General features: G+C 42.0%; 1 protein-coding gene across 1 annotated transcript; it reads left to right on the top strand.

The window, feature by feature from the left end:
- Window positions 1-7,433: 7,433 nt before the first annotated feature.
- On the top strand, window positions 7,434-21,437 carry EEF2 (eukaryotic translation elongation factor 2). The gene is made up of 15 exons (XM_072413486.1): window positions 7,434-7,562; window positions 11,896-12,110; window positions 12,524-12,705; window positions 13,170-13,381; window positions 13,942-14,123; window positions 14,688-14,793; window positions 14,888-15,001; window positions 17,750-17,888; window positions 17,992-18,187; window positions 18,440-18,698; window positions 19,062-19,169; window positions 19,432-19,785; window positions 20,000-20,182; window positions 20,751-20,883; window positions 21,121-21,437. The coding sequence occupies exons 1-15, from the start codon at window positions 7,560-7,562 to the stop codon at window positions 21,312-21,314; spliced, it is 2,580 nt and encodes an 859-aa protein (XP_072269587.1). The 5' UTR covers window positions 7,434-7,559; the 3' UTR covers window positions 21,315-21,437.
- Window positions 21,438-24,800: the final 3,363 nt, after the last annotated feature.

Here is a 24,800-nt window from a genome sequence, read left to right as displayed (position 1 = left end):
AGACACAGAAGTTTAGTAAGTAGAGAATAGGAGAGCAGAGACACAGAAGTTTAGTAAGTAAAGAATAGGGGAGCAGAGACACAGACGTTTAGTAAGTAGAGAATAGGGGAGCAGAGACACAGAAGTTTAGTAAGTAGAGAATAGAAGAGCAGAGACACAGAAGTTTAGCAGGTAGCGTGAAGACGAGCAGTAATACAGAAGTTTAGTAAGTGAAGAATAGGGCAGCAGAGACTAAGGAAATTTGTTTGTAGAATGAAGGAGAGCAGAAATGATGGAACTCAGTGGGGACAGTTAAGAAGGGCAGAGACACAAGAGTTCAGTGGGGAAAGGGTTTGAAATGCAGGGTAATGAGAGCAGAGATACAGGAACTTACAGGTAAGAGATACAGGAGCCTAATAGGTAAAATCAAAGAGAGCAAAGATGTAGGAGCTCACTGGGGATCGTTAAGGAGAGCAGAGACACAATAGTTCAGTGCAAAGCATAGACAAATAGTGGACTGATGATAGATAGATGGATAGATAGATAGATAGATAGATAGATAGATAGATAGATAGATAGATAGATACATAGAATAGAATAGAATATCTGGACAGGGACAGAGTATCTCGGTCAAAAGTCAATGTAGCTGAGCATGATTCACTCACCACATTATATTATTGTGTTTGGCTTCAGCACCAAACAATAACAAGACAAGTTTCCAGGCAATTCAGTCATTTCCTGCACCTAAATGGAGATAAGAGAATTTATTAGTGTTCATAGAAATAAAATGCTTTATTGAAGGATGACACATCCCAAGCAGTCAAGTTATGTCACATTCAGTGGTAATAACTGATAAAGTGCCAAACATATCAGATGGCAAAATACAAAGTCAATTGCTAAGCATAGAAAAATATTCCTGGACACATGGTTTCAGGCCAGGGTTCATCTCTTACAGACAATGAATGATGATTAATGATGAGTACGGGAAACTCCTAATTTTGCTCATTGAGCAACAAAATATGCTTGGAAAAAAATTATCCACTGTTTCAATTGTTGAGAGTTGTGTTGTTTCATTTTGTTTTCTTTGTATTCATGTTACAAAAAATTGTATATTGCAAGAAAATAAATGCAGCCACAAGAACTAATAAGTTGCAATATATTATACTTTTTTAGTTTAATTAGGAGGCGCTAATTTTACCTTCCTATTGATTAAAAAGCGTTCTGTCAAAATAGTGAAACTTCATTGCAAACCTTCCAATTCTCACTAACATTCCAATTTTTGCTTACTACTAATAGTAGTTTGATGTCCATCCTCAGTATCACCTACAGGAACCTTATCTAACTTTTCAACTGACTCGGCTGAGTTAAATCTCTAGCAAACACCTTGTAGAAGTTCCTGATCCCTGGCTTCTGAGAGATGAGACAGATAGGCATCAGATTTTACAGAAAGCACCGCTAATTATGTGACATCTCTGTAATAGAGTTCTTTATAAGTGCAACTTATTTGGTTGGATTCCCATGTGTCAAAATTCATCATAAATGTGTCATAAACCTTCACTTCCAGCAGAAGACATGACAGCGGCGGGCCGGGAGGTGTAGGAGGGCCCCTATCAGGTGTCTCTGATGTTATGGAGCCGGCTATGGGGGTGGTAGTGCAATCTCTGGTAAGATGATTGACATGCCAATTCTTCCTAAATAACGACTAAGCGCCATCTGGAGCAGCCGTGACATATACTTCCATTAATATTCTCATATTCTTGTCTGTAGATATTCACCCCGCACTGCTTTCAGCTTCCTCATTTGCTTTTGATAAAATATACTAAAATATGCTTTCTGGGATTAAGATCAATGATGGCCCAGGTGTACGGATCCTATGTTATTAATATGCATTTATGTAGCACTGGCATATTGCAGAGTACCATGCTGGAGGTGTGAGTGGAACTGGGCATGCTTGAGGGAAAAAGTAGTTTAAGAATCTCAGGTTAGGGATTTTTTTTTTATTACTGGGTACAGGAAGCAATTGATTAGTACCAAAGGTAAAGGTTTAAATTTACAGGGTAGCCAGTGACAATGAGCAAGAATCCCAGCAGACCAGATATAGGGCACACCAAATGGGTAAAGTCCAATGGTAGAATGATCCATGACAATTACCAGGATGATGTTTAAGAAAGAAGTAAGGATAGTGGTAGCAATCTGGGTAAGATCAAGTGACAAGTAACAGGATCATAGGGCAGAAATATGGCAAGGTGACTAACACCATTACTGTATATCAATTCTCTCACCGGCCCTCATGATTGCTTCAATACCCCTGAGGAAGCCACAAGGGCGAAACGCGTTGGGTAAACCAACCGTGTCTTCAAGATTACGATTCCATTCCCTACATCGCCTGTGTACAAGATGATAAATGATGTACTGTTGTATATAAATGTTTGTCAGAGAGTTAACTGTCTAGGCATCTACCTATATTGTACAGGGGATAAGGTAAATCAGTTTGTAGTAAATATATTTGTATGCTTTATTAGCTATGGTATTATCATGTGTAATGTAACCTTCACAATATAAAAAATTATTCTTTATCACTAAATTCTCTAGTATTACTTCTTTGGCCACAAAAAAACCCGTTCTCTGTTGTCCTGTTATAGTACAGGTACTCTTACACTATGACTGTTAATGTTATGTCGCCTCACCTTACCCCACACCTGTTTCTGCTGAGCTCAGGGTTGCCTGCTGTCTGTATAATCCTGATAATCAGTCTGACAAAGGCCCATGTACGGCGGGCTGAACAGCAACATCAGCACTAAACACAAAAAGAGACGGAGACAAAGGAAGCGTTGGACTTTATTTTAATCTCTACACACTCTGGAGTGCAAATGGGTGCCATTTGTAGGGTCTGCAGAAACATCTGGTCTGTAAAGTACACATTCAGATTGCCATAGCCATCAAGGCTCTCGAACTATGTACAATTTTTCATTACTCTATAGGGTTATAGGGTGCTATAGGGTGTCACTGCCTCAGATACCTTTTTGGAAGCATCTCTTACTCTTGTGGAGGGCGTCTTGCGGAGCTCACGGAAGCTCCTTTCACCAGATACACCGGAACGCTAATGGTCTTTTATGTTAGTTTGCTTCTGATTTCCAGGTCTATACCTCACACACATCTTCTATCTTTTCAATTGATCATAAACTTTCATTTTTATAGGTTATTTTTTGACAATTGGAGTAACCAGAGGCATTGGGACATTGGTGCCTAGCTTTGATAGGGGAAGACGCAGCAAACTCCTTACCCCAGGTAATGGTCAGTAGTAATAGTCATTAAATATAGGTGCTGCAACAAGAAGATCAACCCTAGCAGAGATGCACAGTTAAGCTGCTACTGATTGTCAGGTTCCCCGGGCCATGAATCCCTTGTGGTAATCATGGGACATCATGTAGACCTGTGACCAAATACAAGGGTGGGGGTTTGTAGCATATATGTGCTGGTATTAAATTGCTGCAGTACTTCTCTATCTTGCATGCTTTTTTTATTGAGTTACTGAAGGATATTACATGGCAAACTTTACCTCCAGTGTTCTGGTTTCTGTAGCCACATGACCACTTGTCTTTGCTAATTACTAATGATAAATGCCATTCTGTTCTTGCCTGGAAGGCATCAGCTTACCCATGCTTGCCAAGGAGGCTATCGGCTCCACAATGGTGCCCACCAAGCTGAACCTAAACCCTGGCAGGCCTTTTGCAACAAGATACCTATGTGCTGTGTCAATGGTAAGTTGACAATTATTCACGACAACTTCTGAGGTATAGTAAAAGAATCAAGGTTTTATTCACGCGTGGGAGACAGAGGAAAGGACAGTCCTGACCTCTATTGCCTTGTCTGTTGTGAGTTTCCCACGCGTGAATAAAACCTTGATTCTTTTACTATACCTCAGAAGTTGTCGTGAATAATTGTCAACTTACCATTGACAGCTGCTAGGATTAGGCCATGTCTTGTACAAATCGCTTTTTTCTGGACACCCAGGAGAACACCCCTTTATTTTCTTACTACATTTTGCAAATGTCTAGTTCCCAGGAATGCCGGAGTCTTCTACCAGGCATTTTCACCAATCGGTGGCAAGTCAAAAAATTTTTCTAGAACATACTGAAGGTGCTAAAAGATGTGAACCCCTCTTCCTCATCTGATACCTTATTACATGTGTTGCATTGAAAACTCCCCAGTGATTAGGTTACAATAATAAGTATCAAGTACCTTGTGAATTTGATGAGAGGGCTCATCTTACACCTCTTGTCTAATACTCTCTGGATTTGGTGACAGGAAGTAGTAGAACAAAGAGTGGCATGGGTGCCTACAATGGGTCAGGATACAGGCCCTGATTTATTAAAGTTCTCCAAAGAGAATACACTTTCATCAGTGAAGCTGAGTTATACAGAAAACCTGGAATGGATTTCCTAAAAGTCATTAGCTATTTGTTAGCAAATGTTTTCAATTTTCGACAAGATTCATTCCAGGTTTGCTGGATCACCCAGCGTATTCTCTCCAGCCTTGGAGAACTTTAATAAATCAGGGCCACAGTCTTGCTACTGTTGGATATATGCAGAATTCATGTTCACATCTGGCATAAGAACACACAACAGCAGGAAGAGTGAAAAGAAATCAGCCTAGCAGCAAATGTACCGGTTTCGAATACAGAAGCAAAGTCAGAGTCCAGGCCAAGGATGAGATCAGACAGTCTCATACCACTAGCTTAAAAACGTACCCATACAGATCTTCAGGAATACCCATGAGTTTGGGATTGATGTAGGAACTGTCAGGGGGCAATATACCCTATTTGCATTCATCAACTTTACCTAAAACAATGGTCCTGATTTATTAAAGCTCCCCAAGGCTGAAAAGGATACACTTTCATCAGTGAATCTGGGTGATCCGGCAAACCTGGAATGGATTTATTCAAAATCATTTGCCAGCAAATGTTTTGAATCCTTGACCAGATCCATTCCAGGTTTGCTGGATCACTCAACTTCACTGATAAAGTGTATCTTCTCCAGCCTTGGAGAGCTTTAATAAATCAAGACCAATAAATCTAAAAACAGGTCAACTATGAAACTATCTTATGTCTTTTTTCAACTATGTAACTATGTATATATATATTTCTCATTGGTAATCATTCCTCACTAGAGGATGTTTGAATAATGTAAAGTTCACTTTTTTCTAAACATACCCCTTAAAGTTAACACAGTTTCACGGACGTCATATATTTGTTAATAGTTTTAACTCTCTATATATACTGTGCAAAGTGTATGATTTTCTCTTTTTTCTCCCTCTCTCCTTCACTGCTAACTCTTATTATCTTCTATTATTCTTATTATTATTATTATTATTATTATTAATATTAATAAACAGTATTTATATAGTGCCAACATATTATGTACATTAAATAGGGGGTTGCAAATGACAGACAGATACAGACAGTGACACAGGAGGAGGAGAGGACCCTGCCCCAAAGAGCTTACATTTTAGTTATTTCTTTCCCTATCTCCCATTGTCTCTTGTTCTTTTTCTCTCTCTCCAATTGTCTTTCTCAATGTGTGTCAGTGGGACTCGTCGGCCCAACAGAAGTATTCAATCTGGAATTATGCACAGACCTCCTCCAATTCCTTCAGAGGACTTCCAACAATGCTTGCTGGGTTGAGCCGGGGTGAATCTATTCACTGCCTGGAGTGCACAAGAAGACACAATCATATTGGGACCACCTACAAAACAGCGTCCCAAACTCATAATATCATAAAGCCTTACTGAGCAACAAGGATTATTGCCGACTTTAACAATTTATAGCCACCTTGTTCATCCAAAACTCCCAACAACGTGGCCTGATAAAATCCCAAATGAAGACAAGAGAAACATGAGAAATAGAAAAATTAGATAACAAAACTCCTAAAAAACTAATTACCAGTGTCAAGAGAGAGAACAAAATGGCACCACATACCACATACGAGACCCCAAATACAGACAGATCCTATACTGCTACCGCAGCCTTTCTCAAACATGTTAACCTGAAAGAACTGCTTAATCTCACGCATGTGCATTTTCAAAAAGACAAGTTACATATCCCAGGATGCCGTGGGCTGCTCCTTCTGTGCATGCATGAGACCAGGCATGCGTCATCAGGGGCTTTCCTATCATGTTAAAAAAAAGGCTCGATCCCACGCATGCGCATTTTCTGGAGGACAAGTCACATATCCCAGGAGGCCGTGGGCTGCTCCTTCTCTGCATGCATGAGACCAGGCATGCGTCATCAGGGGCTGTCCTATCATGTAAAAAGAAGGGCATTTTCTGGAGGACAAGTCACATATCTTAGGAGGCCGTGAGCGCATTTTCAGGAAGACAAGTCACATATCCCAGAAGGCCGTTGGCTGCTTCTTCTGCGCATGCATGAGATTGGACATGCTTCATCAGGGGCTTTCCTATCATTTTTTTAAAAAGTGCTTAATCTCACGCATGCGCATTTTCAAAAAGACAAGTCACATATCCCAAGAGGCCATGGGCGCATTTTTAGGAAGACAAGTCATATATCCCAGAAAGCCGTGGGCTGCTCCTTCTGTGCATGCATGAGATTGGGCATGCTTCATCAGGGGCTTTCCTAAGATTTTTAAAAAAGTGCTCGATCTCACGCATGCGCATTTTCAGAAAGACACATCATATATCCCAAGAGGCCGTGGGCTGCTCCTTCTGTGCATGCATGAGACTGGGCATGCGTCATCAGGGGCTTTCCTATCATGTAAAAAAAAGTGCTCGATCTCACCCATGCGCATTTTCAGAAAGACACTTCACATATCCCAGGAGGCCGTGGGCTGCTCCTTCTTCGCATGCATGAGACTGGGCATGCTAGGAAAGCCCCTGATGAAGCATGCCCGACCCATGCGCACTTTCAAGAAGACACATCACCCGATTTCACTCCTGTGTAGTGTGAGATCAGGTGACGTGAGAAATACTCAGAAAAAAAGATGGCAGCGCTGGAGTAAAGGCGAGCGCCAGAAAGAGGAGGGAAGTCGAGCCAGCACAGGACTCGCTGGGCGTGGGGTCTTGTCATCAGTAACGGATCTTTTTTCACACAAGTTCTGCTTTAATTCACAAGTTATAAGCCTGTAGCACAATGTCCAATGTACACAGCAGGAGATTGGGAATTTTATAATGATTTTTTTTTTCTGGTGCACCCAGGTCTGATATAATTTTATAATGCTTTATACCTCTTTCTGCCTGGAACCCTAGGAATTTGGTGCATCCAGAGCTATGGCACAGCATGACATCATCATTATTCTGCATTGGCTGCTGCAGGGTTTTGCTCTCCACTGCAGCTTTTGCCTGCATCACGTTGCCTTGGTTACCAGGACTGACACGTTCCCCCTTCTCTCCCCTCCCTCTTCTTCTATCAGCCGGCACCACGTGACCCGCCCTCCAATCAGCGCTCGGGCGTGCGCTGCTTTTGGAGTGACGTCAGCCCCCCGCTTCCTCCTTTTTCCCCGAGTCCTCCATCAGTGAGGCGTCTCCCAGCTCCCTTGTGCCAGGAGAATCCGGAGACATCCGCAACCATGGTAAGTCATGGAGGGGTAGTATTGGCCGCTATGGGTAGAGGGGACAGCCGGCTATCGGTAGATGATGGTTTCGGTGACGGGAGGGGGAACGCTTAGCCGGTGGAATGTATTTCAAAGCAGCCCCCCTTTACCGCTTGTTGTTTGTCGGCCATTTTCTATAGAGGCGGCTGTAGCTGTGCCGCAGGCCCCGAACGTGTGTGCTAGGCCTCCAGACACCAGGTCTCTGCCTCATTGTTTCCCCCTGTCATGCTGCGTCACTCGTGCCCGCCATGGCGGAAGCCGGTCGGGCTATAGAGGGCGCCCTGAGCCCTCCTGACGTGGCATTATTATTATTAAAGAGAACCTGTCTTTCGCTCTATTCCCGGTTCATTATATCCCCTGTCCGTGTCTCCGTGACCTATACGGGGTGTACAAAGGATTCTGACACGTCTTCCTCCCCCCTCAGCCTGGTTGCTGTGCTCGGTGGCGCCATCTTGGCTGTCTGGTCAGAGATCATTGCCGCGCGCTCCCCTCACCTGCACCACGTGACCCCCCTGCAGGGCTTGTGCTGTCTTTGTTGTAGAGATGGGGTGCCCTATAGAAGAGAATGGGGGCAGGGATGTCACCCCAATGGGGCAACCTCAAAGGATTTATTAAGGTTATCATGTGATGTCCTTGCACATGCTGTGGCAGGGGGTATTTAATATAACGGGGCAGTTAATCATGGGTATAGATAGGAGTCACTTTGATCTGTCATAGGCAGACTAACCATATGTTTCCTGTCCCCAAGGGCCCCGTGTGTCTTAACCATGGGGCCCTTTGGTATTGCATTGATCTGAGATCTCCAAAAGGCCCCATGTTTTCCTATGGCACCAGGGGGTGCTGTAGGTATGCGGTCACTTTATACCCATTTGCCCTTCCATGGGGCATTGTTTTCTTTTGCTTCTATCAGGGTATTTTCTCCTACTCCCAGATTGTAAGCTCCTTGGGGCAGGGTCCTCTCCTCCTCCTGTGTCACTGTCTGTCATTTGCAGCCCCTATTTAATGTTGGTGCTATTAAATCCCTTTTAATAATACAAGTGAACTGGCCCTTTAATTAGCCAATGGATGCCCCCATGGTATAACCAATGCCAGGCTGTAGCAGGGCACAGGTGACCCCCTTCTTTGCACACATATGGGACCCTTTGCTGTACTGTTACCATTTTACTGCCACCCTGGATAGACTGCCACAGCAAATCTTTAAAGCACTATTCTTCTAGGTTACTTTTCTGGCCTATATGCCATGGCAGCCCTGGAATAAAGAGAATGCCCCTGTGATCTGATAGAATACTAGGACACATTGCAGCAATCTGACATAGCAGTCTCTGGGTACACCCAGTTATTGGATGGAAGGGGGGGGGATCCAGCTACAGCCTGTGATTAATATCCAGTATTTATATAGTGCCGACATGTTACGCAGCGCTGTACAAAGTCCATAGTCATTGCTGTAGTGCGGAGATAGGGAAAGCTGTGCTGCAGTGTTTAGGTGTAAATGGGGACACTGTCGCAGTCTTGTTTTGCACAGTATGGTGACGTTATTGTAGTCGGTGATAGGGGCACGGTGCTGTAATAAGTGCCAGTTATGCCGATTACCTTTATACAGGGTTCTGTGGATCCGGTGTCTGGCTGACCCAACTATTAGGGTGTTGCTGTGCTGTCACCAAGCAGAACACCTGTGATGGGGCTGTGATGTCAGCGGCCGTTCCCCGTGCCACATGTTCCAGAGCAATGACTCATTAATTGGGTTTGGCCTCGCAAACCTAGAATTCATCTTTTTTTGACTTGCTGCTTCCACCGGAGCCTTATCTCCCTGGACTGAAAGTCTTCAGAATTTGTTGTGTGATGGGGCCACAAGGCTGCTTTGTCTGTGGGATTGTGATAGGGAAAGAGTTGCATCATTTTCAGAAAATAGAGGAATTCCTGTGAAGTGAATGTCACAATAAAGCAGTTTATAGCTAACTGACCCTGTTATGAGCTAGGCCTCATGTGTTGTATCCCTGTGTCATGATCTGGGGGTGTAGAGCGTCATTCCTATCAGTATAACCCACTGCCCTGTGTATGATCTGAATATACAGAGCGTTATTCTAATCATACAGGGTTTAAATAACGCCAGCATATTACACAGCGCTGTACAATAAATAGGGGGTTGCAAATGACAGCCAGTGACACAGGAGGAGGAGAGGACTCTGACCCAAAGAGCTTACAATCGAGATGTGAGGGGGGGGGATACAGCGTGCACAGTTATCTCCATTTTATATTAAACCAACGTTCTGCAGCAAATTATCAGAACAATAAACAGTTTGCAATGCTTTACCAAGTCTGCATGAGCTGACTAACGTACCAGGATGCATTTATTTTGGGATGATCAATGTTATGGGACCGTCCCACCACTCTGCTGATACCATTTATCTTTATTAATCTGTCAGGGACAGCTGCATTGATTAGTGACAAATCCAGATCCTTATTTTTTTTTGGGAAATTTAGAGAAGGTATAATTTACCATACAGCTGCAGTATCATCTGCTTTGATAAAGTTCCCTAAGCCCAGGAATTGCAGGGAAAACTTGGGTTGAGTAAGGAATAACAACCATCTGTGACCAATTAGACAAGTTTCCCTTCACTTCTGTCCTTTATTTAAAAAAAGGTTTTTATTACAAGTTTCCTTTCTTCTGTCCTGTACATAAAGTGAGAGAAATCCCCTCAGAGACAATTAGCAGATTAAAGAACCTCTATTTCTGTGGGTTTTCCTTCACTTTTATTCTTGGTGACAGTCTAAGCAAATTGCCCCATTGGGAGACTTTAACTTTTGCCCCCAGGTTTTGTGTTAGACGCCCATACTGACCCAGGACATGGCTCAGCCTATTAACTTTTATATTTTACCCTGTCAGTGGATCAAAATTCTGAAGCTTCACATAGCCCGGCCACTAAAATGTAAGGTTAGCTATATGGAAGAATGACATTTAAATTTCCCGGTCTGCCTAGCAGCGTTTATTCTCCATTTGCATAGCCTGCACCTCATCCAAGTCAGCGGTCCCTCTAATAACAGATTCTAAATAAATGCAGCTTGGTAGTGATTTGTATTCGGAGCACAACTTCCTTTCTTGCTGTTTGCGGTGGTTGGGTTCAGATGACAGGAAATCAAGATGGCTGATGGTTAAATAGTACAGCCGGTGCCTCAACAGGAAGCCTGCTGCACCATATAGAGAAAGATGGGAAAGGAATAGGTGGACTAGAAGATGCATTCCATGCAGTTTGCATTTACCTGTCACACTGCTTCTTGCTGTAAAATGGGGCCTATTCTCACAGGAGATTCTTCATTACTTGATAGATAACCCACACACTGCTATTTGGGGTGTTAAAACTTGAAGTTTCTTATGGCAATCTTTATATAAAGCACGTCGCACCTAATGTAAACAAGCACCCAATATATGATTTCTGCACACTGACATATATAATATTGGAGCCTGGTCACTAATGCGGTCATGTAACCCATCTCTGTCCAAAACAAGTCAGGAGTCCCAATGTCACTGGGTGCAGGAAGTTTTCGTGTCTCGCTTGGTATTGAAGCCTATATATACAGCTTCTGTTCTCCCTAATCTGTCTCTTGTGTAAGACCCAGTTTGGCAACATATTGAAAGATAAAACAATGTAGGCCTTAAAGCAACCTGGATGCATTAACTAAAGTGTCCTGCAAAGCTGTTACTTGTTAAGAGTAAATGCTGCTTACTAAACACTTACTTGTTTTAGAGAAACTGGAGATTTAAAATCTTCAAAAACTAAAACTCCGGGGAGTATCTTCTGGAACCGCACATTCGCCGCGGGATTCCCACACACTTAGAGTAAACTCAAACCTCACCCAAAACAACAAAAAAAACACACCTACCTTCAATCCCGGCATTCTTCTTCGGGCCGGCGTGCCATGCGCTGCCATCTTCCCCTCTTCTTCCGGGATCTTCTTTCTACGTCACCCTTTTATGTAAAGTGAAAATTCTGAGTTTAGGTAGGCTTTAAGATCACTGCTGTGTCCTGTTTGATGGTGTTGACATAGAACCAAGGTGTCCTCTTATCTTCTCACTGGTAACTTGCTGCTGAGGTGACCTATGGTCTATTGAAGGGGAATTCCCTTCAGTCCTGGGGTGTTCCCCTTTGTATGGTTCTGGAGCTGTGACAAGAGTGCAGAACAGTAGTAACCTTGCAGCTAATTGGTTCTAAATTGCTCCAGCAATCCAATACAAGAGATGCATGTAGGTTTTTACCTTATAGATTAAGTAGATTTAGATGTGTATATATTCATTATTTTTTTTCCCTCCCTATAGGTGAACTTTACCGTAGACCAGATCCGAGCGATCATGGACAAAAAGTCCAACATCAGAAACATGTCCGTGATTGCTCACGTCGACCATGGCAAATCCACCTTGACGGATTCCTTGGTATGTAAAGCAGGTATCATTGCCTCCGCCAGAGCTGGTGAAACACGCTTCACAGATACTCGTAAAGACGAACAAGAACGTTGCATCACCATCAAATCCACGTAAGTAGAGCTGGTCACATCTATCAGCTGATGATTTGTTGATATGTTACTCTTCTACTCACATTTTGGCTGCTTTAGGTACCAAGCTACCTGGTTCAGGATTTGTCCAGACTTGTCTGGTTGTTTGGGTTTATTACTTTATACTTTGTACTATAGCTTTCCGGCACAGAAGATGTAGGGCATGACACAGCAGAAAAGACTTTACTTTTTTTTTTTCTTTTTGTCTTGGAAATAATATAAAATTGGATATAAATGTGGTATGACGGTGACAAATGCCGAGCAGGTGTCTATCCGTATCTGCCACAGAAACAGTTTGCATTTTCCTTGCTGTGGTTAAACATTTTTTCTGTAAAATGCAACTTGCAACACTGGAGGATCCTATGAGTAACATCCTAATTTGCTTCCTGCTTCAGCGCCATCTCCCTGTTTTACGAGCTTTCGGAAAACGACTTGGCTTTCATCAAGCATTGCAAGGATGGCTCTGGTTTCCTTATTAACCTGATTGACTCTCCCGGACACGTCGACTTCTCTTCTGAGGTCACCGCTGCCCTCCGTGTCACAGATGGTGCCCTCGTCGTTGTTGACTGTGTATCAGGTATGAATGAGAGACTTCTTTGTGCTTTTTGGGTTTTATTTTATTTGAACTGAGGAAAACTCTTCTTGAAAGTTACTGGAATAGGAAATAAGCAAAAATCTTTTTTTTTTTTTTTTTTTTTTTTGGAATATGCCCATCTCTCTGTTAACAGTAGAACTCCAAATTTTGCATCCCTGAAGGCAGGAATTGACTAGGAAGGAGTACAAAATGGAACTCCCAACAAGTTTGATGTAATGTCTTTTCCCAAGCGTAAAGGCCTAATAATTCTTTACTGTTCAATTCATTAACTATTATGAACAGGTGTGGGTCAGAAAAAAGCATCAGTTATTAATAGGTTGATTATGGACTTCATGATATTTTTTTGTGGTTAGAGAACCTGTTGGCTCTTTGTTTGTACCCTTTAGGCAACCTCTGCGAAGATCTAGCTGTGAAATATCTTCTCAATTGTTTATCTTTGTATTTAGGTGTGTGCGTACAGACAGAAACCGTCTTGCGACAGGCTATTGCCGAGAGGATCAAGCCAGTCCTTATGATGAATAAAATGGACAGAGCCCTGCTGGAACTTCAACTGGATCCTGAAGAATTGTTCCTGACTTTCCAAAGGATAGTGGAAAACGTCAACGTTATCATCTCTACCTACGGAGAGGGAGAAACTGGGCCTATGGGGAACATCATGGTAAGGAGGGCTTGATCCTATGTAAAGAAATGAGCAAATAGGAGCCGACTATAGCTTGTATGAGCTCTTCAGCCTTTTCCCAAAACTCATGGATACTCCACTGTCAGCCCTTGTGTAAGTGCACTACAGACAGGAAATACTGACTAAAATCTGAAATAAATTATTTTACAAACACATTTTCATTCCATTTTTTTTATTATTTTTTTCCTTGTCCCAACTAACAATTGCCATGATCCAAATGAGATTTCTGGGCTATCCTTTTTTTCCTACTGACTCCTTGCTTAAAATTTATTTTCAACAGTCAAGTGAGATTTAAAAGCTAGTCACATCGCTAAAATATCATTGACGTTGTCCTAGTCTTTGGGAAGGGGATTGGCAAGGCAGATCCTGTGGATCTCTCTTGAGAAGCTATGGTTAAACCTGTTGTGAATAGAAAATCTTGTCATTGCTGACCTACTGAAAATGCTGCTTTACTTGCCTACCAGTGTAGTCGTTTTGGAGTTGTGCTATTTTTTGATCTATCTGAATGTTGTCTTAACTAGTCATTCTTCCAATTGTAGATCGACCCAGTGATCGGCACAGTTGGTTTTGGTTCTGGTCTGCACGGCTGGGCCTTCACCCTGAAGCAGTTTGCTGAGATGTATGTTGCCAAATTTGCTGCCAAAGGAGAGAAGGCACAGCTTTCACCAGCAGAGCGTGCAAAGAAAGTGGAAGACATGATGAAGAAGCTTTGGGGAGACAAGTACGTTGGCCTAAAATTTCTATATTTGTCAGACATAGCACAGTGTTTAACTGTGTGAAATTTAATCTAACCAGTCATCAACCCTTTCTGGTTATCTTTCATTTGCCTTGACACAAGTACGGATATGCTTTTTGGGATTGTCTGATCTAATAATGTGTTAAAGCTGGTTTAGTGTCAGCTAGACATATTCAGGAAAATCCTGTTTTTGGCTCAAAAGCAAATTGCGTTATCAAGGCCTACTAGGATCAGCTTGTAAAGTTCATTAGTTCTGGGCAAAGCTTTTAGGTTTATAATAGATTATGGAGGAAAAACTTTGCTCAGAACAAATAGCCAGCCTATCTCCAGTTGTGTAATATGCTGTGTTTACAACTTGCATATGGCTGTTTATATCTGACCCTATTCATGTAGTCGCTAATTGTGATTTTACAAATATCCATAATGACCTGTTTGGGGTCTTTTGTCTTAAATGCATTCACAGATCATTTTATTGGAGGGTGTAGGCTACATAGGGTCTTGTGATATGCATTTGACATTGTATGACTGTCAATCCACACTTTCTTTTAGGTACTTTGAGCCAGCTTCTGGAAAATTCAGCAAAACTTCAACCTCCCCTGATGGAAAGAAGTTGCCCCGTACCTTCAGCCAGCTGATTCTGGATCCCATCTTCAAGGTACAAGACGTTAAAACAAATTGTGTAGTCAATTGCACCATGAAATGAGGTCTTCAGAAAAGCTGAATTTTCGTTTTTTTTTTTTTTTATCTAGGTATTCGACGCTATCATGAACTTCAAGAAAGACGAAACCGCCAAACTGATTGAGAAGCTTGATATCAAGCTGGACACAGAAGACAAAGACAAGGAAGGAAAGCAACTTCTGAAGGTATGTTACCTCCAGACTGAAACACCAGTTGATCCTTTGTGTGACGCTAAATGCCAACAAAAGCAACGCTCATAGATTATGACCATTTGGTTCTAAAAAACCTGGGACCGTATTTAGATGGGAGAAACTGTCATTTGTCCATGGTGAACCCACAACACTTGTGCATCAACTTCAATATTCTCCAAGATGTAGAGTTGATGTTAGCGCCGATTGACACATATTCTGTCAGGAAGCAATGTAGTTACTGCCAATAAAGATTTAAAGTTTGCCATTACTCAAGGGGAAGAAAAGGAATAGCTTGCCACTTTTTGAAAATTCTAGTAAACTAGCTGACTCCTTGGCTTGCAGTGCTTTGTCTGAGAAATCTGTGTAAAGTCATAAGTCCTATTCTGCATTACCCTACAAAGTAGTTAGTTGTCATAAGGCTTCCACCGGCTATGCTGCACAGTGTAGTGCGACTGAGATTATGCCACTTGGAGCATGATTTATGTTGCATGAACCCTAGGATGGTTTCTCTACAAGGCTGTTGGCTGTGAAGGCTTAATGGAACCTGGACAGAACTGTTATTCATTCTGGGGTAGTGATGGTTGTAAAAGTTATAATTAGAATCTGCTGATGTCCAAGGAAACTGGCCTTCATTTTATCTCCCATGCCTCCATAAATAGCTAGGTTGTGGCTGGGGAAAGCCTGAGGACAAGGTCTCTTTGCTTGCTAAATATCAATAAAAAAAAATATATTCTCATGGAATAGAATTGTCCCTCAAAATTTCGGTATGCCTACTAAAACATTAGGCAGCAGAACATTTCTTGGCTGCCCCTTTGCATAGGATATATACAGGCTTAGTAGGTTGTGTCTGATAATTGGGAATAAATGCAGGGCTGTGGTGTCGGTAGATAAACCCTCCGACGTCTCAGTTTCTGGTACCTCCGACTCTGTATTTGTTATGCTAATGTATTTTCCACGTTGATTGAAGGAAGGCAACATACACACCATTTAACCACAGAACTACTGGCTAGGAAGCTGATGCTCTACTGTAGTCAGTAGTTCTATGGTCAGTTTAAACAAAAGATGAAAACCAATGTTTTTTTTTTTGTTTTTTTTTGTTTTTATCAAGTGGCTATATAAAGCAGTAGCATAGCAAGGATAAAAATCAGGAACTTTACCAGTTTAAAAAAAGTGAACCACATTCTTTGGTAGTTTTAAAACAAACACAAAGCCTAACTATATGAACAAGAACAAAAGCTTAAAAACCTAAAACAGTTTATCTATTAAATTGGAATATAGTTGTAGAGTAGAATAGCTGTCAAATGTAATCCGAAACAATTGCTTCTGCCAGATCCTTTCATATTTTTTTTTTTATCCCAGAAGTTGTGAATGAGAAAGATATAAATGAAAATATTCCAACACTTTAGGATGAAAACGCTGTGTCTTTTCAAATGTGATGCTTTTGACGATGCATTTTCGTTAGACCCACTGAAACTGCAAATTTTTACATCACATGGTTTTCACCATAATAAGAATACATTGGCACACGTAATGTTTCCCATCACTTGAAAATGTAAAGTGTGCTCATAAACTGCAGACTTTATCGTGTTTGACAAACTTTTTGCCATTCTGAATGGGGTGCCGCTTTCACGAAGATATAAATATAAAATGTTACTAACTAGAATATTCTTTGATTGATTTAAATACAAACACACATAGTCCTGCACTATTGGAAACATACATACAACACTGCACTATTCACACAAATAAGCTATAGCTCTGCACTAAACTTAGACATAACTTGTCCTATACAGAAAAACATGCACAAACATATATTCTATACACACAACACAGAGCCCTACATTTTACTCAGAAACATATACACATACATTCCTGCACCATACACATAAACATACACATAGCGCTGCAGTTTTATCCAGAAACATGCACACGGCCTTCCACCATAGTACACACAAGCAGCCATGCAGTTTTAAAATAAACATGAACATTTACAGTTGAATCCAGAAAGCTGTTCCTCGAAGATCTTCTAAGCTCGTTTAGCATACGGAGGAAGTTGAGCAGACGCTGCTGCCCTTTTCTTTGTTTGCTGAAGACAGGGCAGTGGGAGGCTCCAGGGCCAGGGGGCCCACTTAACTAACTTCCTAGTATTAGGTGGTGTACAAAATGATGTTAAAGTTCAGCCCTGGATGGGAGCATATATGGAGATTGCGGACAGGACACCTGAACACACATCAGGCCATAGCACTCACCCACATCTATATCATTACACTTGTTAAACACATATCTGTAACAAAATGAAAGCACTTTTTCTAATGTACATAATCCAGATTACAATAATGTGAATGTAGAAACTGGCAAACAATGGAGTATTTGGTGTGTTGGTAGGCCCGAGATTTCAATCCAATGTGGTGTTCCCCACGATATAAAATACATTGGCACTTGGTTCACTTCAAATGATGGCTGTCAGGTTTGCAGATGCAGAAACTCTAAGCTCTCTACACCATTGCAGTTACTGTAATATTTAGATTCATTTCCAAATATCCATTTTAGGATTTGGCCTTTTGTACTCCTTAAGCCTCCAGTCTGTCTTTATGGTTTCTCCTTGATGTAGCTGCCCAGCATCATATTAGGTGTTTGTGTAAAGTCCTCACCACACAGCATTTTCTGTTGGCATTTTAATGAAGTCTAAAGCTCTAATTTTGTTTTGGAAGGTCTGATGTGATATTGTATTGTGTTCTGCAGGCTGTGATGAGACGTTGGTTGCCCGCTGGAGATGCTTTGCTTCAGATGATCACCATCCATCTGCCATCACCTGTCACTGCCCAGAAGTACAGATGTGAGCTCCTGTATGAGGGACCCCCTGATGATGAGGCTGCCATGGGTAAGACATTGCTACCATTTTTGTGGTCTTGCCAGTCTTATTCTATGTGTTGCCTTGAATGTTTCCTTAACAGATATATAAATTTGATGTTTTATCCTCCTAGGTGTGAAAAACTGCGATCCCAAGGGCCCCCTGATGATGTACATTTCCAAGATGGTGCCCACATCTGATAAGGGACGTTTCTATGCCTTTGGTCGTGTCTTCTCTGGTGTTGTATCCACCGGACTGAAGGTGCGCATTATGGGACCCAACTACACACCTGGCAAGAAGGAAGATCTTTACCTGAAACCTATTCAGAGGTAATTGCCCTGTTACCTTTACCCTGTTATGACTTAGCCATAACCATTCCAAATGTTCTATAAAGTGGATAATGTTGAAGAATTTTTACTGATATCTACACTTGCTTACATCTCAGCCTGCTGATTGCAAGCAACAATTAAAGAGAAAAATCCATTATTTTGGTAGTTTTGAGCTCTGTAGATTTTGTTTGTTAGGTCGCTTTACTAGATAATTTAAGAATGTCCGGTTAATGTCTTCTGTCTATTTCACAGGACCATCCTGATGATGGGTCGTTATGTTGAGCCCATTGAGGACGTCCCTTGCGGTAACATTGTCGGTCTGGTTGGTGTTGATCAGTTCTTGGTGAAAACCGGTACCATCACCACCTTCGAACATGCCCACAACATGCGTGTCATGAAGTTCAGTGTCAGCCCTGTCGTCCGTGTGGCCGTTGAGGCAAAGAACCCAGCTGACCTCCCAAAACTGGTTGAAGGTCTGAAACGTCTGGCCAAGTCTGATCCTATGGTGCAGGTGAGTCAGAACCTGATTAGGTAGAAATTTGCTTCTAATAAAATGTGCTTTGTGACTAATACGTTTCTGGCTGTATCAAACTACTTTTTAAGTTTTTTTTAACTTGCTGTTCAGTGCTAGTTTTTCTGAATGTTCTGTTCGAGCAATAGATTTAAGAACATCTACCTTAGCAGCTGCAGGAATTTGTCTGCATATTACATGCTTTAATTCTGAGACATTGTGTTACCTGTCGACTTCCCAGTATCATAGTTGGAAGCACATCTTATTACTCGTTAGCGTTGCCCTTGCAAGTGTGTAAAATGCCAAGCTTCTGTAATATCTGGGAGGTTGTTTAATGTTCACTTTGTTTTTTGGTCTCCATAGTGTATTATTGAAGAGTCTGGAGAACACATCATTGCTGGAGCTGGTGAGCTTCATCTGGAAATCTGCCTTAAAGATCTGGAAGAGGACCATGCCTGCATTCCCATCAAGGTAAGAGGCCGATGTGTAATAAGGCATAGAAGGGCAAACATCTGAGAGAAGTGTGCATAAATGTCTGTGGTACCAAGACCTGCTATATTCATAAGTGGATGTAGTGGATAAATAATAAAACATGTGGGAAGACTCGTGGGTACTTGGGTAAACGCCTAACCCTCAAGTGAGGTTGGAAAGTCTATGGCCAGAGACTGTTCCCTTTCTCGTATATTGTCTTTTTAAATGCTAGAAAATCATACAAACTTCTGATTTTTAACAGAAATCCGACCCTGTTGTATCATACCGTGAGACTGTAAGCGAAGAGTCCAGCATTCTTTGTCTGTCTAAGTCTCCCAACAAGCACAACCGTCTGTACGTGAAAGCTCGGCCATTCCCCGATGGTCTGGCTGAAGACATTGACAAAGGCGATGTCAGTGCCCGACAGGAGTTGAAGACTCGTGCCCGTTATTTGGCAGAGAAATACGAATGGGATGTGACAGAGGCCAGAAAGATCTGGTGTTTTGGACCCGATGGAACAGGACCCAACGTTCTGGTTGATGTTACCAAAGGAGTTCAGTACCTCAATGAAATCAAGGACAGCGTTGTTGCTGGCTTCCAGTGGGCCACCAAAGACGTAAGTGATGTAGATTTGTATGGCACCATGGGAGTCCTGCTTGGTCTCCTAGCATCCTACAGGAGAGATTGAGAAGCTGCATATTATATTCTATAGCTTTAAGCTCAAAGAATATATGTTTGGGAATGACTAGGTCCTTACTTAATTGGGGTATTCAAAGGATGGTAGAGTTCTGAACCCACTTGACATATTTGATTAAATGTTTGTTTTGTAGGGAGTCCTGTGTGAAGAGAACATGAGAGGTGCCAGGTTTGATGTTCATGATGTCACTCTGCATGCTGACGCCATTCATCGTGGAGGTGGACAGATCATTCCAACTGCAAGAAGAGTACTCTATGCTGCTGCCCTCACTGCCCAGCCAAGGCTCATGGAGCCCATTTACTTGGTGGAGATCCAGGTAAGAACACAACAAATTTTCCTGATTGTATCTGGTAGGACTTTGACACCTCTAGTGTATGTGTCCTTTAGACGTTCAGGGCCAATTCTGTTCAAACTTAACACAAGTATTCATGTCTGCTGGTCACTGTAGTAGCTTTAGAATACGATGGGGGAGTTTTGTTTTATGAGCCACACATCCAAGTGTCCTATTGTCATTGCAGCTTATCTTTAGAATGGGATCGGACATATAAAACGTAGCTTGTACCCCAAGAAAACAGTATAGGTTTTAAAAATCAATTAAAATTATTGAAAAAGCACAAATCCTCATTGGTGCCCTGTGGCATCTAAACCCTCCTGGGTGGGGTCTTGTGACCATGTGTTTTGAGATATGCCGTGGTCATTGAATTGCAAAGGACAAGCATCATTTTGAGTGGTTGGAGTTCAGTTTAGCCAGGGCTGGGGTTGGATGTCTTGGCACCTCAGGGAAATACATTTGCTTTGTATTTTTACCGGTCCAAATGTAATATTGTATCTTGTATTTGTCATCTCTAATGCTTTTTTTAATGACTATATTCTTCTTCCCACAGTGTCCAGAGCAGGTTGTTGGTGGCATCTATGGTGTGCTGAACAGGAAGCGTGGACACGTCTTTGAGGAGTCCCAGGTGGCCGGTACCCCCATGTTTGTTGTGAAAGCCTATCTTCCCGTCAACGAATCCTTCGGTACGTTTCAAACTCTAATTCTGATGCATGTCAGGTTCTAGTGACTGCACATAAGTGTATTTAAATATTTAGAGTTTGAAGATACAAGATGCATACATGGCTGGTGAACTGAATTGATAACTTGCACGGATACTTTTGTTAACTTTTTTTATCCATATATTTCTGTCCATATCTGTGATTGTCTGAGCCCCACTCCTAAATTTATTTTGACCCCGGTGTCTTATTTCTTTTTTGCAGGCTTCACTGCTGATCTCAGGTCCAACACCGGTGGTCAGGCCTTCCCTCAGTGTGTGTTCGACCACTGGCAGATCCTCCCTGGAGACCCCTTCGAGCCCAACACTCGCCCATCACAGGTTGTTGCTGAAACCAGAAAACGCAAAGGGTTGAAGGAAGGAGTCCCAGCCCTGGACAACTACTTAGATAAATTGTAACAGGGTCGCCATTCTCATTAAACCAAGCTCACTACACCGGCAGTGTCTGTCCCTGCTGATCCGACACCACGCACATTGTTTGCCCAGGAAAATGACAAAAATAAATAAAAACTCAATAAAAGATGTAAGGTGTTTTTGAGCATTTTTGTTCTACCAATGTGCTGAAATGCATAAAGGAGTCGGTGATATCTGGTAAATGGCCTAAAGTAAATCTCTGCACGTCTAAGCAGCCTTGCAATTCGGAGCAGCTTATGTCCTGGGGAAAATGCCAACAACAAAGTTGAAGTATTCCATGAGTGGCCGTGGTGCCAGTATACCCAGTCATGCTGGTAATATGTTACACGAGCATAGCGCCATCTCTTATTGCTACTTTGATCCTGACTGTGAAATTACACATTGTCACACGTTGCCTATGTACTTGTGCACTATCCATTGTCTTTCTGCAGCTGTGCATATTGGTACAGCATATTCTCACAGCACCTCAACTTAAATTAAAGTGCAGCTCTGAAAAAACCGAAATGGAAGTGATAATAGGAATTTTGGTGTTCCGTTTAAGGTTTTCTATGTATGCTGAGACAATTGTGCCACAACCTAGCCAATGGGTCTAGCAGTGTGGTGTATGAGTTATCTGTGCCATGTATGGATCTTCTGCAGAAAGATCCTAGGTAATTATCATCTGACCTGAACCTTTGCAAGCTACATTGGCCATAAATCCCCCTAGTAGGCTCCAATCTGTGCACTGCAGATTCCTGTTGTCAACTGGTTAATCCTATTCAAAATTTGATAAATTTGTCCTGTGAAACAAAGCTTCATTTAGGTTGTCAACACATCGCAATAGTTAGTATTCTAAAGCCTCGTACAGATGTGGCATAGATGTCAGGATTCCCTACGGCAGCCAGATGGAAGACGGCTATGGAGGGGAACACAGTAGGTTGCCACTTGTCCTCGGCTTAGAACTGAATACAGCGCTTGCTGGTTCATCTGTCATGAAAGATCATTTTCCAGCGACGATCCTCTCCATCTGACATCTATACACGGTATTGGAATTCTAATGGATGCCTAAACTGAAAAGGTTACGATCACCCTAAGATATGTTTTAGTTCCTACTGTTTACACAGGGCAGTACAAGTCCCTTCTGCCATGTATATCCAATCCTAATATATGGAGAAAGTCTGAATGACAAAATTGAGACTGCTTGGCACAGAGTTGAATACAAATGTAGTAGAATAGCAGTGATTGATGCCTATAGATAGGATTACTTTATTGAGCACCAGCAGCAATGTTGAAACATTCTGGGGAACTTTAAAGCCCCCTTTTGTAAAGGGATCACGGATAGCTCGGCTGAAGGCACCAGTAGTGATTATACAGTATGGAATATATGTATATGGCAGAAATAAAGTGTACCAAGACATAAGGTCATACTAAGGTAAATGGTTTCCCTTAATAAAATTGATTACACCTGTACTGCCAGATTTAGAGACTCACAAGTGCAGCTACTGACCTGTTTATTGCTGCCCTGCATGTTTACAAGGTGATTAGTGGTTTGGCCAGGACTAAGGGTAGGTACTCTTGTGCAGTGCTTCTTGTCCGACAATCAGGGCTCGTGGCCCAACATCCTAACAACCATCCTGGTGGATTCATAGACTATGAACGATCGTAATAGAAGTGCAGCAGGGTGCTTGTCTCTCCATAGAGCAGAAAGGTGCTGTATGTACGGCGCTCATTCATGCATTGTGCAGTCATTGGAAAGGATTGTGAAAGATCCTTTCCAATGACAATTATTGCATGTGTGTACATAGCCTAAGGTTAACTATAATGTCCTTTGTCCACAATGGCTGTACTTCATTTTACAGCACAAATAGGAAGTTTATAGGTTCAAATAAAGGTTTTACCAGGTACATCTGATCCTTATATTGGTAGGGATTGCATGGCTGAAATATTTGAGTTTCTCCCGGGCTCCCTTGGACCTTAACAATACACAGCATTTGGCTCACCTTGGCATGCAAGAAATCAAAAGCTTTGGGTCACTTTTACCAGGAGACATACTGTACATCTGATCTATCAATTGGTGGGGATTGCATTGCTGAACTATTGTAAATTTCCCCCTGACTCAAGGATATTCCCTCCCTATTAGAAATTGAATTCCTGCAGTTTAAATGTGTTCTCACAAATTAATACAGGAAGTGCTGCTTACCTGTGGTTACAATAACACAGACCACTACTTGACTGGAAAACCTGGGGTTTGCATTAAAGTGCAAAGAAAGACTTATTTCACTGTAACAAAGGGACACTGCTGCTGGAATCCTCCAACACAATTGTGCACAATTGTGCCGCTCCGTCCTCCCTCCCCATGGAGCAGAACGGTGCTGTATGTAGAGCGCTCATTCATGCATCGTGCAGTCGTTGTAAAGGATTGGTGAAAGATCCTTTCCAGCGACAATTATTGCACGTGTGTACCCAGCCTAAGTGAAAAGGTGATTTTAAACTGGGAAGGAGGAGGCTATGGTAAATGGACCTTGCATTTTACTGAAAGGCAGTAGCTCTTTAGGGAAGGGTCCTCTCTTCTTCCTGTGTCACTGTACAGGGCTCCGTAATATGTTGGTGCTATATAAATCGTGTTTATTAATAATAAATTACAGGGTGCAGTGTGGGCTCACTGGTGGCATCCACTCACCAATTTTTTTTTGTAATTAACACGAGTTATCTGTACACAGAAACAATCCTCTACCTGCCTCCAGCTTTGTGGTGTGCAGCATCTCCTGTGTTTTAGGAAAGCTGACCTCAGGCTTGCTTATGGGATGCCAGTTTGTTCATGGCATGTGATATCTAGCAATATTTTGTGGCCATAAAACCTTATTTACATTTTGTATTTACATTCATGAAACAGTCATATTTGCTCATTATAAATTCTGCTCATCAGTAAAGTACAATTTAATGCTAATTATCAAATCTACAGGGCCCAGTGAAACATGCTTAAGGCTCCTTCTGTTCAGAGACAATGGTAGTATCTATTTCAGATTATAGGTTTGCATGAAAGAGCCCAGGAATGGTTTGTATTGTTTCTACAATTCAATAAAAAGGATTTGTCACTAACATTTTTCGAGGTGTGTTCAGTTATGAAACTCACGTTGGCTTGTGTAGGAGTTGCCTATATTACAGACTGGTCAGTCTCCCTGCAGGGTGACTGGTCTTGTATCCGCCCCCTTGTGGTTTTCTATAGGTAGCCTGTAGTTGGTGGACCGCCTTGGTCCCTCATGTCTGCTCGCTGCAAAAAAAGCGATTGTCACCACAGCTTTTACAAGTTCATATCTGAGTTTGCAAAGACATTTGGTGGCTTTTAAGAAATATATTTTATCCATAGTTTTAGTTCCGGAGTGTACTAAAGATTCATATACCGTATTTTTCGCCGTATAAGACGCTCCGGAATATAAGACGCACCCAATTTTAAAGGAGGAAAATTTAGAAAAAAAAGATTCTGAAAGATTA

Source organism: Pyxicephalus adspersus, chromosome 6 (genome assembly GCF_032062135.1).
Source record: "Pyxicephalus adspersus chromosome 6, UCB_Pads_2.0, whole genome shotgun sequence".
In the NCBI taxonomy this organism is placed as follows: domain Eukaryota; kingdom Metazoa; phylum Chordata; class Amphibia; order Anura; family Pyxicephalidae; genus Pyxicephalus; species Pyxicephalus adspersus.
This window is presented reverse-complemented; position numbering and strand designations above follow the sequence as displayed.